Genomic DNA, 14,076 nt, shown 5'->3' with positions numbered 1-14,076 from the left:
CTGTCGGGAATGTGAGGCTCCCAGGGCAGCCCAGCTCAGCCCCATCCCTCCCAGCAGCTGTCGGATGAGCTCAGGCTCTGAGCAGATAGGGATGTGCCTTCCCCTAATTGCCCAGGGCTTGTCTACACAGGCTTTTAAAGAAAGTTAACATGAAGTAACAATCTAAAGTGGATTAAAGAGCATTAAAACTCTGCATAAAACCCTCATTCAGAATTAAAGTGGCCTTAATTTAGTTTAATTTAGTCCCAAAGACTGCTAAATAAGGCCACCTCAATTGTCCTTAATTAACATAAGCGTTCCCATATAGGCATTTGTAAATGAGGTTTAATTAGCCCATTTTAAGAAGACAGATCTGAGCGAGCTGCCTTTGGTTTCTATAGGCAGGCAAGCCAGGTCGAGGGCCACTTTGCTGACGAGGCTCCCATTTGAGGCCAACCAGCAGTAGCTTTGCAGTGCTGGCATCCCTTCACCAGGAACTGGCCCCAGGCTTGCTTCCTCCCCAGCAGCAGATTCTAAGATCCTCACATCCCACCTATTTTGACTGCATTAAGTATATGAGTGGGAGATGAAAAGCTTTGCCAGAATATGGGCTCTTCCTTTAAAATCTGAGGTATGGGAGTGGTAATCCCTAGAAAAATCCCTAGAAAAGTGTGATGTCAGGATCTTACGGGACTTGTTGATGAGCAAGAAACCAGACAGGAGAAAAGCAGTGCTTTGCATTGAGCCAGCAAGGAACTGGAAGGGGATGGAGTGGAAGCCTGTCACCGGGACAGAGCTACTGCAGGCTGCCCAGCCACTACCGGTGTTGTTGGCTGCTTTGGTTTCTTTTCGGCTTACTGAAAGCACCGATTCCAAAAGATAACCCAACCACAGCAGGAAGTCCACCCTGATAGCCAGGTTTCATGTGTGACGTGGTCTGGCATCATGCTCCTCCGGCCCTCTGCCTCCCCCTCTGCTCAGCAGTTCCTTATCAGGAAAGGCCACGTGCTCTGCACTGGGGATTTCCTCTCTGCTTTCCTGCAGGCGCACATCTCCAGCCACAGGGTTGAGATGTGAGCACCACAAATAGCAGCCAGCAGTGCCAGTGGGGCTGCTCTCTGCCCTTTGGCATAAAGGACATGGTGCAGCACTCTGCTTTCTGCTCAACCCTCTGCCCTATCCTCATTCCCACTCTCTGCTGCCGTACCGAAGCCTGCAGCCCTCCAGCTCAGACTCCTGCCCTTCTGACACCAGCATCACCCTTCCCAGTGCTCCGTTCTGCCTCACCAACCCAGCAGAAAGAGCACTGAAATGATGTCAGACCAATGAGGACCCGACTTTGTGGGACAGACTGGTGCACAACTCAACATCTTTGTGGTGAGACCACTTCCCCAGCACAGAGCGGTGCTCGTCAGCATCGAGACAAGGAAGCAGTGTGCAAGACAGACTGTGCTTCAGCAAAACGCTGTGGAAGTGCTCAGGTCCCATCATGAAATCTATGCATAGAGTGTCTCTGACTGAGATGATGCTATTCAGACTCCTCTGATCATGCCTTTCTTCTCCTAGGCAGGTTCTCTGTTGTGCAACTCCTTTGGCATTCCCCAGCCCCAGGACAAGTCACTGCTCAAATAATGATGTTAGTGGGCTGCTGCTCTCACTACCTCCTCCCCTGTGCTGTGGAGCAGAGTGGGTCAGTATCTTTCCAAATCATATCACTTAAATGAGAGACAGGTTCTGTCATGTTGTATGGGGTAATGAGGGGCCTCTCTCTTCCCATCAGTGATCCAAGCAGTGGCTTTGTTCTGGATATCTGCACGTCCTCAGAAGCTGCAGCCTCTGCGAGAGTCTTTGCAATGCCAAACAATGGCAGTAAACTTTCTCTTCAAAGCAATCTGCAAATATGAAATCAAAAGTAACTACCGACAGTGCTGGGGTGTGGCCATGGTATGACCCCTTTTGACTTTTAGGGTGGAGAAGCCAACATCCCTTCTATGCATCCTGGCTTCTTTATTTCAGTGAAAAAGGCAGCATATGTTTAATGGTGGTGCTTTGCATAAATCAAAAGATCCAGCTCTGTGGATCTTGCGTGGGGTATTTCCTATAAAAAGCACATCTGTGGCCATGCTTTTGAGTGCAATAGACTCGAGCCTGGAAGCAAAAAGTACACAAACAGATGCTAAATTCAAGCTGACTGGAGTAGATTCCAAGGGAAAGAAGAGTTGGGAAAGCACCTACTTAAGTACTGACTAAGGATATTATCTCTGATCAGAATCTAGCCTCTGTGTGTGTGTGACTGTTGAGTACACAGTGCGGTTTCAGACATGGCCAGAGACAAGAAAAAATGATTGTTTCAGGGTAACCACAAGGAAGATGAATGCAAATGTATTCCTGTAACTGGGAGAGTTCCCTTGCTCCTAAGTCAGGCTCCGGTACATGGCCTGAGGGAAGCAAATTTGCAACTACCTACATTTAATTGTTTAGGAGTGATTAATCAGAAGTCAGAGTGGAACAATTTTTGCACATTATGAAATGCGAGCTCAATTCCCGTAGTTACAAATGGGCCGTGCAGTGGTTCTAACAAACAGTTGCAATCAGTCCCATTTGCTGCTGGGAGCTCTTATCTCCTTCAGAAGCCTGGTTGGATAAGCCTCTGTCGGCTGAGTCACAACTACCTGCATCATATCAGGGTCAAAGCAGCATCTTGGTGCAACAAACCCATGCCAGACAGCCTTGTGTGTCACAAGGGATGGCCATCTCTGGCCAGGATGGGTCACCACGGCCAGCACTGATGCTAATAGCCCTGAGCAACCCTGCAGCACCTGTCTGTCAAATGACTGCAGTGTCAACAGTGCTGTGCCCATGCATCAACTGCTGGAGGCACAGCTCATAAAGAACACATGGAGCAACTTCACTGATAGGCCTGGAGCTTGTGGCTGTACATTGTGGCTACAGTTTTGGGCCCCTCATTACATGAAAGACATCAAGGCCTTGGAGTGTGTCTAGAGAAGGGCAACAAAACTGTGATGGGTCTGGAGCACATCATTTCTTCTCATAAGAGTGGTGATGCATTGGCACAGGCTGCCCAGGGAGTGGTGGGTCACTGTGCCTGGAGGTGTTCCAGAACCATAGGGATGTGGTTAGGGTGAGGATGGGTTGGGGTTTAACTTAGTGATCTTAGAGGTCTTTTCCAACCCTAGTGATTCTATGATTCACACATTCCTTTTTGCTTAAAGCTGGCTTTACAGCTCATTACTTTGTGCCCTCTATCCCGTTTCTCTCCCTCTCCAGTTTCAGCCTATGGGTTTTCTGTGGACTGAAGTGTGCTGAGTTGCTTCCTGACAGCTCCTAGGTCCAAGTCTGGCCTTTGCTATTCTTAGTGTCAATAGGTCTAATGCCACAGGTCAGGTGGATGCTCCTTTAGCAAGCACCGAGCACAGGACCTGATATCTGCCTCTAACTCTGCAGCTGCCCCTCACCTGAGCTGGTGGGAGGAATAACAAAAAAGAGCCAGGGCTGCAGCCCTTCTGAATCACAACTTATAATGGTTTTAACCTCAGAAGAGCAGCAGCCAAGGACAAGCTGGAAAGCCATCTAAGGAACCAGCTGCTCCATCGCACTGCTGTGGTTGCTGCAGGCTGTGCCAATGTGTGCTAACTCAGGGCTTGGCTCCAGGGCTCATTGTGCCTCCATCACCACGAAATCAAGAGTAAAAGGCAGCCTATGCAACGGAGCAGGAAGCAGATGAATGAATTTCCCTAACGAACTCACTTGTCGGGGCACATCTGCCTTTATTGCAACACGATTTGCATAAAAGCCAGGTGTTTGCATTAGAGGACCTGGCTCTACACCCATTAGGGTTATTCTACGAGGAGGCATTCGGCTGGGGCTGGAAAGAAACTAAAGGGAACCGAAGGGGCCGGGGGAAGCGGCGGGGCCTGGGGCTGGGGGCGCAGCGGGGCCGGGCCTCACGTTAGGCCTCAATAGGCCGCATTAGGCCTCACTAGGCCTCATTAGGCCTCACTAGGCCGCACCGCCTCCTCGCCCCGCTCCGCCTCAGGGCCGCGGCCAGGCGTGGCACGGGGCGGACCGGGAAGCGGCCTCCGCTCCTCCCTCGCCCTCTCTGTCCTTCCGCGTTGGCGCAGCGCTGCCCCGGTATAAAGCTGGGCCGCCGCCCGGCCCGCTTTGGCCCCATGGAGATGCTGCGGTGTTCGTGCGGTGGGAGGCCGGTAAGGGGGTGGGCTGGCTTTGGACCCGGGGCTGGGGACTCCGAGGTGGGGGGAGGGAGAGGCCCTAAGGGTTGTGTTACATCGCTTCTAACGCCGTCGTTTTGTTTTTTGGCCCACAGGTCTGGAGTGTGAGTGAAGGCCGGGAGACAGCTGAGGGTAACCATGAGTGCAGGCAGCGTGTCCTCCCTGCTGGGCTGTCCCGGCTGGCGTGAGGCGTTCCCGGTGTTCAGCCAGCAGTTCAGTCGGCTGGAGGAGAGGATGAGCTCCAGAGATCCATATGAGAGTGGTTACCTCAATCCAGGCCGGACCATGAGCCGTGAGGAGGGTGTTGGACCTGCTGTGCTGGGCATGGAGCAAGCAGGGAGCCCCACACGGGAGCCCCCTGACAGCCTCGAGATGCAGCTGAAGGTGGACTTCTTCCGCAAGCTGGGCTACTCCTCCGAGGAGATCTATGTTGTGCTCCAGAAGCTTGGCCTGAATGCTGATACCAACACTGTCCTTGGGGAGCTGGTAAAGCACGGCCCAGCTGAGCGAGACCCCACAGAGACCCCTCAGGAGACCAAGGAGGCTCCTTTGGTCCCTCGAGGAGGAGCTGCCAACAAGACCCCTGCACCTGTGCCACCTCTGGAGGAGAAGGAGAGTGATAATCTGAAGCCCATTGTTATTGATGGAAGCAACGTGGCGATGAGGTGTGTCTGGGGCTTGAGAGCGGGTCCTTTTGGGATAGTTTGTGACCCTTTAGTGCTCATAGTGATTTTCTCTACCTCTGTAGCTATGAGGCATGCCATGATCTAACAGCCTGGGGTCTGAAAAGCTCAGGGTTTTTCACAAAAAACTACAGCTGGATGTTTTGGTGGTGGCTGGTAATATTTTCCAATGTACATAATAACCAATGCGTGTAGTTATTTCTTGAGGGTGACAGCCCAGATGGCTCCTTCTGCCTGTGGTCTGTACTGTGGTCAGAGCCTATTCAGACAGCAGCGGATATGCTTCATGGAGAAACAAAGTTTCCTCCCCTCCTGTAGCTGCTGAAAAGGATAACTGAAGATACATTGTCTTCTTACCTAATAGTTTTATATAAGCTTCTGTAGCACTGAGTTACTCAATACATAATTATGGGGTTAATTAGAAAAGGCTTTAATATGATCCCGTCTCTGGCATTGAAAGCCAGTCTCCAGACTGGGAGTCAGGTGTTTTTTGGCTGTATTTTTGTGTGTTGTAGGAGATGCTTGAGTTTGGAATGGGGGACTCTACTAAATAATGTTTGGAGTGGCCAATTCTGCCACTTCTGACAGCTGTGATATCAAGGCAGGGCTGCAGCTCGTCTTCAGTGTTGGATGCTCTGGTATTGGTAGAGGAGGTTCTATCAGATACTACAGGGATTCCACTGGAGTTGCCTGGTAGGGTTACAGGAATCCTAATACTCGTGGAGCTCTTAGTATCCTTGTGCTGGATGCTTTTCAGTTCAATGTCCATACTGATTCTCCTTTCACCTTTGCTTTTTGTCCCCTTATGGTGAGAGTCACTTGCCACCACCCCAGCTGCACACAAATGGGCTCTGAGTACCATTAGTTTAACACACCAGATTTTGAAGTTGGGCTCTGTGGTTATGAAGCAAGCTTCTTCACTGCTTTAGTTTAATAGGTCTTGTAACACACGTGTGTGTACACATGCTTGCTTATTAAAAGAAGCGAGTGCACATAGCTGTTGTGTATGTCATTGTAGACTTCCTAAGGTGAAAGTGCTGAATGGAGATTTGTTTGCAGGTGTGGTTTTTCACTGAGCCATGGCTGGCAGTTCTAAGAATAGAAGTGAGAAAAGACTGGGTACGATCTGCTGTGTGACCAGCTAACAGAGCCAATATGATGCCCCCCCAACCCCACTCTGTTGTCAACAGGGTAAAATATTTAACTTTAAAGTCTTTAGTCTCAGCTGTGTGGTGACTTGAGACGTGGAGCTGATCTTTATGATTCTTGTGACGTTTATGTTAGTTAAGTAGCGAGGCTTATACAACAGCATTGGTTGCATTGATTGAATGAGGAACCTCTTACCCATGAGAGTTACCCCATAAAGTGCAGGAGAGATTACAGCAAATGTGAGTCAGGCAGACCAGGCAGTAATAAGAGCAGCAAGAGGACAGAGTTTGACATGAGAAACGCAGTCTGGCTTTTTTTTTTTAAGCAATTTGCTAGAAGGGGAATTCCATTCTGAAACTTCCTGTATTGATGGTGTGTGATGTTCCCTGCTGATTCATTTGCAGTGTGTACAGCGGCCTCCCTGAACAGCTCTTGACAAACATATGCAAATCATAGTGGAAATTAGCTTTTACTTCCTTCTAAGGGAATTTTTTCTTGGCTGCTGCCAAATCAGATCAGCCTGGCTAGCTCCCTTCCGTAGACACTAGGGTGGTAGCAGGGACTCATAAATGAGAAGTAAGCAGAGGACGTTAACCTGTGTCTGTCTGTAGTGAAAGCAATCAGATACTGGCAGAGTTCTAGGTAATCTTTCCTGTGATTCTTAATGCAAACCTTTCTGTAACTTGGCATTCTTAATAATGAAGATAAGTGTCTTTTTAGGTGTTAGTTCTCCTGTTAAATGTGTAGTTCTTCTGGTACAGATCTTCAGTTCTCTTAGTAGTTTCAGAGTAGTTTCAGAGATAGGTGGCTTGCTGGAAATAGAGCAGGGTTGGCTGGGTTTGACTTTAAGTCCTCTAGAAAACAGAAACTGTTGGATTTGGTTGCTGTAGAGGTGGGTGGGGGGGAAAACACCAACCTTATTCAGCTAGGAAGTGGCTTTTTATATATGCAAAACAAATCTGGGTTATATTTAAGAAGCCTGGTGAACTTGTTTTGGTATAGAACAGCACAATGTGATGACACTTGGAAAATATTAGATTCATAATTGCTTTATAGGGAAGCAGCAGTATGTATTCCTAGTCCTGGGAGATCTTGAATGTTCTTAATCCATTAATAAGATAATATGCTTATTGCTGTCCAAATGTGTAGAGCTCTTAGTTTTCATTCCTTTTAATACTGCTTTTAAGTATTGTCCTGGTGGCCTAAGAATTTTGGTGTTTGAGAAAGGGGAGAAGCTTAAATGTAAGTGTCAGCAACTTGGTACAGGTTAAGCACTTAAGCTTATGACTTTGCTGCTTGAGAACTGGGCATGAGCTCAGCAATACTGCTGTGTTTTATGAGGTGTTGGGGCATCTGGTTACCTTACCAGTCTTCTTTTCTTCCCTCTCTGGCATTGCATGAAGATGCTTCAGCCATTTCATGTAACCTGTGCTTCAGCTTTGCTTGTACAGGTTTGATTTTTGGACTGTCTCACTTGTGCTTATCCCTAAGTCTTCTCCCACTGTCTCTCAGGTCTCCACATTTGGGGGTATCTTTGATTACAGAACACTTACCCTGCTCCAAGCCTGTATATAACCTGCTCTACTCCATGTGCTACAGAAGGTTGCTCTGTTCTACACAGTGCTTATATTCATCTTTCTGTTGCTCACTTGTGAGGCCCTGCATGTGCATTCAGACAATATCTAGCTGCAGTGTTTGCTTTGTGTTCCACATAATGCACTGGGCAATAAGAGTCCTGGAGCTGGTGTACCTCTGTAATAGACAGGATGTGTTTGATTAAGCATGCGTGCAGTTTTCAGTACTGACCCAGCTGTGCCCCAGAGCTGTGGGCCTGTTTGTAAGTTGCCTTTGACTATAGAGTTTAATACAAATATCCAGAGGCACAGCAATACATCTGTGTCCTGTTCAAGTCCACACTTTGCTCACAAAAGTGAAGATTTGCAAACATTTCTCACAGATCCCTCTAATTTGCTGTTCAATCTTGTGGCTTGACACCACTTATCTTCAGTGTAATAAAACATGTGTTGGTGTCATTCCAAAAATGCAGGCTTAGATTCCTCATAATAACAAATCAGGCTGCAGCAGAGAGACATTGAAAGTTTGCCAGAGCCGTTATCAACAGAAAAGCTGATAACACTGTAAATAGTGGCACTGATAGAACGGAGCTGGTAGTTTCCTCTTAGAAAGTTCTGCAAACTTACTGATATGGAGTAATGAATAATGAAGCAGCTTTTAATATTGGTAGGTGGTTTCTGACACTGTTGCTAAACTTTGTTCCTTAGCTGCCAAGTGCTCTTATGACATTTAGCACCAATTAAGGCAAATGTTGATATTTCATGCAAATGTGCTATTTGCATGGAACATCAACAAGCGATTCTTTGGGCCGTAGGATAATGAAGAAGCATCCTGCCTCTGTGCTGATGTCATTGGGGTAAGAGAGCACAAAATGTTTTCCCTTAGTTATCAAAATAACTTTGTAAGCAAATCACTTTGTGGCAGTGCAGTTTGCCCTGGCAGAGGTTGGCCACTGGCACTAGCTAGAAGAAAAGGACAAAGGAAGTTCAAGATCACATTGTACTCGGGGCTAAAAATAAAGAGCTGAAGCAAAAGGCTCTGCTTCAAAGAAGCTGCTTTATTCTTCCCACTGAGAACTTGGCTGTTTGTTGGTATGCTGAGGTGCTAAAAGCAACGGTGAAACTTGGTGCTCCTTCTTAAGATCAGCGTGTAAGACTGATTCTTACTGCTCTGACACTAAGGGTTGTTTTAATTGTTGGATCTGTTTGCTTAATCACTCACTGATCTGTATGTTGCCTGACTATTGAAATCCTTTATTTTCTTCTTCATTGCAGCCATGGAAATAAAGAGGTGTTCTCCTGCAGAGGTATCCTCCTGGCTGTGCAGTGGTTTTGGGACAGGGGACACAAGGATATCACGGTGTTTGTGCCATCTTGGAGGAAGGAGCAGCCACGACCAGACGTACTTATAACAGGTGTGGAAATATGAAAGCAGAGAGCAGCTTTTCAGGCTTGCTGCTTTGTTGCTTAATGAACTTGCAAAGTTCTGGGTAGTTAGTAATTAACTTATGAATGGAAGATCTGAGTAGTAAGAGATCCAATAAGCTGTGCTGACCAGTGAGATTTAAAGTCATTAAATTCTCCCTTAAGCAAGTTCTTGCCGGGATCAGTTGGAATAATTCAGAGAACAAAGAATGTAACACTACTCTGCTTAACTGGTCTTTCATCATTTGAATTCTCCTTTCAGGGAAACACCTTTATGCTATATTTGACTAACATGTTTGACACTAGAAAGTACAGAGTTTCTATGTGCTAGAAGTAAAACCTCAATAGGAGTACAGTCAGACTTCTTCAAATAGAAGGGAGTTTGCTCTCAGCTTATGAGCAGCTGAGATTTCTAAGTAGATCTACTCAAAAGAAACTTATGCACATAGAGTGTCACTATAAAGGATGCCGGTCTTAAATGCAGATCAGTACTTTGTATGCAAGGGATTATGTAGATGGGACACACTGTGTTTCAATAGCCTCCTGTTCCTGAGTGTTGCCATGTTTCACACTGGCACAAGGGTGGGAATCCTACATACTACTCAAAAAAGTAGTATGAAATAAGAGTTGAGGGTTGTAGAGAAATGAGTTCTCACCCATTGTTATTCATAACGTTTCTTTATCGGTGGGAAGACCTTTGGGCTGTTCACACTAGTATACATGTGTTGACAGTTGTGTTTATTCTAGATCAGTACATTCTCCGTGACCTGGAAAAGAAGAAGATTCTGGTCTTCACTCCTTCCAGACGGGTTGGGGGTAAACGTGTTGTCTGCTATGATGATCGATTCATTGTGAAGCTGGCACATGAGTCTGATGGCATCGTGGTTTCTAATGATACTTATCGGGACCTGCAGAATGAGCGTCCTGAGTGGAAGAAATTCATCGAGGAGCGTCTACTGATGTATTCCTTTGTTAATGACAAGTATGTTCCCAATGTTCTTTTGCTTTAAAAGTGAGCATGCAGTCTTGTATTAATGAAGCAAGAGCAAGTGATGCATGGAAAAGGGAAGAGGGTGGTAGAGAATGGAAGAAAATAATCCCATAGATACCTCTGTAGAAGGAAGAGAGGCAGGAAGAACTCCTCCCTGACTGTAGTAAGGTATGAAGAATTGGAGTCAATAACTGCATGTGGTTTGCAGCTAGAAGCTCTCATCTGGAGGAGTTCCTGGGAAAGCTCTAGGGCTTGATTTCCTCACGCTATCATTAGTAGCAAGTACTGCTTTTAGTCAGCAGCCCAGCACAAAACCTCTGCTGTGCCTGAAGAGAAGCACTTCTTGCCAGTCTGTGCCTGGTGATGAGCTGTCACTGCAATGAAATGGGAAAGATTTTAGTGTTCAGATAACTTTTTAATGTGTGGTGAAATGGGAGACTTCTACAAGAAATGAAACCCTGAACCCAGAAATTGAGCTGTTTCTGATGAACATTTTCATTTATTTAATTTTTTTCTAGGTTTATGCCTCCAGATGATCCATTAGGGCGGCATGGCCCCAGCTTGGATAACTTCCTGAGAAAGAAACCTGTGGTGCCAGAACACAAGAAGCAGCAGTGCCCTTATGGTAAGATTTGCCTTCTGAACATCAAAACTTCAGTCCCTATACAAGTGTAACTCATGCATTTAGGAGTCATTTCATGCTATTTATGCTTTTTTTCCTTGCAGGGAAGAAATGTACTTATGGAATTAAGTGTAAATTCTACCACCCTGAAAGGATCAATCAACCCCAGCGCTCGTTAGCTGATGAACTCCGAGCCAACGCAAGATTGTCTCCTACCAGAAGTACCAGTGCTGTCAAGGAGGAGAAAAAGGGCAAAAGAGGATCCCAGGCAGAGCTCTTGTGCTCTGTGCCCACAGAGAGTGATAAAAGCTCTTTGCAGAAGATCTCTGCAGAGAGGAAAAGCTTGACACATAAAACAAAGCCCAATGATGTTCCTCTTCAGATCAAAGGCTGTGTGTCAGGCAGTGTTCCTGCTAACAGTGGGAGCCACAGGTCCTCTGAAAGGTACCAGCATCCTCATATGGACTCTCTGTCTTACATCTCTCAGGAGCATCTCGACTCAGGCATTGGGTCTCTGGAGAACCAAATGTCTGACATGTGGCCTTACAGATCTACCAGTCACTGTGATCACTCCCATGCTGAGCAGGTGACGGTCTGCACCTGTGGTAGGCAGAGACCTGTCTACCCACATTCTCCCAGCTTAGAGCAGAATGGTCTGGTCTCTTACAAGCATGGTTCCCATAAATCTTCTGCCTCTGGTGCTAGCTTCTTGCAGTATAACCCTGAGATACCTCACTCAGGGCCACCTCACTCTTTCTCAGGCTATGGAGTACCTGTCCATCCAGCTAACGCTGGGCAGTACAGTCTCCCCAGTGAGTATAATGCCCCTTCTCTTCCTTCACTTCATTCTCGTGAGTACTGGTCTGAGCCCTACCAGCTGCCTCCTCCCCAGGTGAGACCCACCAGCGTGCGAGATCCTCACTCAGTGCAGAGAGCCCCAGGGCCAACATATGGGGACTCCTGCCAGTGGAATGTCTCCGATCAGTTTGCAGAGGAGAGGGCCAACGTTCACGTCAAGCTGTGTGGCATATTCCATCCCCATTTAGTTGATGCTGTGATGAGCCGTTTCCCTCAGCTTTTGGATCCCCAAAAGCTAGCTGCAGAGATATTAACCTACAAATCCCAGAACCCAGGTATATGAAACAGATGCCAAGGGTAGCCAGCATGCTAGGCTTGTGGGCAGTGTTTGCACTCTGTAGCTGCCATAGATGGCATCTGCCTTTTGAGGGCTCCTCCTTGTTCCCTTCAAGTACCTGGAGGCTGGATACCAGATATGGCATGCTCACAGTGATTTCTGGTCTAGTCATGGCAGTGTCCCTCTTAAAGATGTGAGAGCAGGTTATGGTCCCTGTCATCCTCAAAGGATGCTGAAGAGAATCTGGGTGCTGGACAGGAGAAAAGGCTGCTGTTTCAGAGCAGATCTTTCTTATGGGATTTACATGGTGAGTTAGGCACACCTTAAATTCCTGCAGTTCAGAACTGTGTATGGCCTTATTCCTCCCGTTAGCTCAAGCTTTGTGTTGGCTTGGTATATTAGCAGGCATACAGAGGGGAGGCTTTTATGGGGCTTGTGGGACATCGAAACATGTATGTGAAACATACTGTCTCTAGTTGTGTGAGGCTCATTTCTGAGGACTGAAATGCATCATCAAGGCTGTTCCTAGCTCTTCACTAAGCCTCTTTACTAAATTGTACCATGGAGATCTGTGGAGAAGATTGGATTATAAATCCAACGTGAAGTCAGGTCTAGCTGTCTTAGATCTGACTTCATTGGTGCACTTGTTTAGTGATACCCCTCCTGCTTCAGCTCACCTTCCTGAGGTGAGGCAATTCTATGATATATATATATATACCACAAGTGCTCAGCAAGCTGCTCAGTACAGGAAGGAAGACCTGATGCTCCTCCAGAGCTTCAAGTGAGCCGTGTTTGGCACTTGCTGGTAAAGGCAGTTGTCAGAATGTGGATGGCCGTGCTGTTGAGGCTGCTCTAAAGCCTTGTCCTTGCCTGGAATCCTGCCTTTGGCTATCTGTGTAACACTGACAAAGAGGATTTATGATACAGTGCCTTTTGTCTTCAGGCAGCAATAGTTTGGAGCATCCAATATAACAGCTGCTGCCAATACTGTTCCTGAGGATTCCTTCATACCTTTCTCCATAAAGCTGTTGCTTCATCTTCCTTCTCACTGATATCTTCCTATCCCCTTCAGCTTTGTCAGACTGTAAGAGCATCCAGAAGTGTAGAGTGAGACATGCTTGGTAAGGCTGTTCCCTTTTCCATCCCTTGTTCCTCTGAGAACTGTGTTCTTTGGTTTGTTTTTTAATTGTAGATACTGTAATAGATTTTAAATATGCAAAGAAAAAACAATTGCTGTAGTAATTGGTTCTGGTCCTGGAATTTCACTGTGTTACGGTGCTGGGATGTTTCCTGCACTGCAGGCCAGAAGCAGTTGATTCGTTGATGCACATTGTATCTGTGTTTTGTGTGTTGGGTTGTATTGAAGTACGTCCATCTCGTGGTTAAACCAAGGCTGTCGAGTGGCAGATCATGAAGGGAAGAGTGGAATACAGTGGAAAACTGAGGAACGGTTTTGTCTATTACTGATCTTCCCTCTGTCCAAGGAGTGACCTACCCAAACAGGCACCATGTGCCATAGAAACCACAGGGACACAGAAACCTGTATACCTGGTTAATGATGATGCATTACAAATGAGTAATGTCTCATGTTAGTAAGCAAAATGCTTCTTAATTTTTAAGTAACCTGATACTTCTCGTATTTGTAAATTACAGGGAAAAAAGAAAGAAAGAAAGAAAGAAATGGTTTTTAATGTTATTGTCCAACAACTTGCTGCTTGATGCTGCTTTTCATTAGTGCTATCATTGACTCAGCCAACTTTGTTACTTGGCGTGGTGTGTTTTATTTCCCTGGCAGAGTGCTGATATACTCCTGCAGTCAGAAGCCTCACCATTTCTGCTCAAAGAAAGCTGACACGTTACTGGACTTTGTGTATTGTGTGTAGGTTATGGACTGTGTGGGAGCCGTGGCGAAGGAAGGACTTGTTATATAATAAATACTGAGTTGAACTTGGGCTCTGGTGGCTTTTTGGAAGAGGTTATCCTGCCTCCCTGGGATTCCTCTGATGCTCTCAGACCTTTGTATGGATTCTAACAGTGGCTGCAGTGGCTGGATGTTATTCATTGATCTAATATAGGTTTTAAACTGCTTTGGTAGGTAACACATCCAATGACTGAGGTGAGTGGAAACCACTGTGGGGGGGGCACAATGCTCTTAATTTAATACAAGGCAATGGCTATTTTGAGTTCATAAAAGGCAAAGTTCTTGGATTTTGAAGCCAAGCACTACATGAATGGTGATGTTATCTGTTGCAGAGCACTCCTTTGGAG

The 14,076-nt window shown here is 46.5% G+C and overlaps 1 protein-coding gene across 1 annotated transcript; it reads left to right on the top strand.

The window, feature by feature from the left end:
- Positions 1-4,044: 4,044 nt before the first annotated feature.
- On the top strand, positions 4,045-13,760 carry ZC3H12A (zinc finger CCCH-type containing 12A). The gene is made up of 6 exons (XM_015883602.2): positions 4,045-4,205; positions 4,325-4,894; positions 8,911-9,050; positions 9,808-10,042; positions 10,570-10,676; positions 10,778-13,760. Exons 2-6 carry the CDS (start codon positions 4,368-4,370, stop codon positions 11,812-11,814), a joined length of 2,046 nt encoding a protein of 681 aa, XP_015739088.1. The 5' UTR covers positions 4,045-4,205; positions 4,325-4,367; the 3' UTR covers positions 11,815-13,760.
- Positions 13,761-14,076: the final 316 nt, after the last annotated feature.

The sequence above is a fragment of the Coturnix japonica genome, chromosome 23, assembly GCF_001577835.2.
Source record: "Coturnix japonica isolate 7356 chromosome 23, Coturnix japonica 2.1, whole genome shotgun sequence".
Classification (NCBI taxonomy): domain Eukaryota; kingdom Metazoa; phylum Chordata; class Aves; order Galliformes; family Phasianidae; genus Coturnix; species Coturnix japonica.
This window is presented reverse-complemented; position numbering and strand designations above follow the sequence as displayed.

Excerpts from the sequence above, each read along its gene's own strand:
- ZC3H12A (XM_015883602.2), top strand. The coding sequence starts at position 4,368 with ATGAGTGCAGGCAGCGTGTCCTCCCTGCTGGGCTGTCCCGGCTGGCGT. Across the intron at positions 9,051-9,807 it reads ACCAGACGTACTTATAACAG|ATCAGTACATTCTCCGTGAC; the intron begins GTGTGGAAATAT and ends TGTTTATTCTAG. Across the intron at positions 10,043-10,569 it reads TATTCCTTTGTTAATGACAA|GTTTATGCCTCCAGATGATC; the intron begins GTATGTTCCCAA and ends ATTTTTTTCTAG.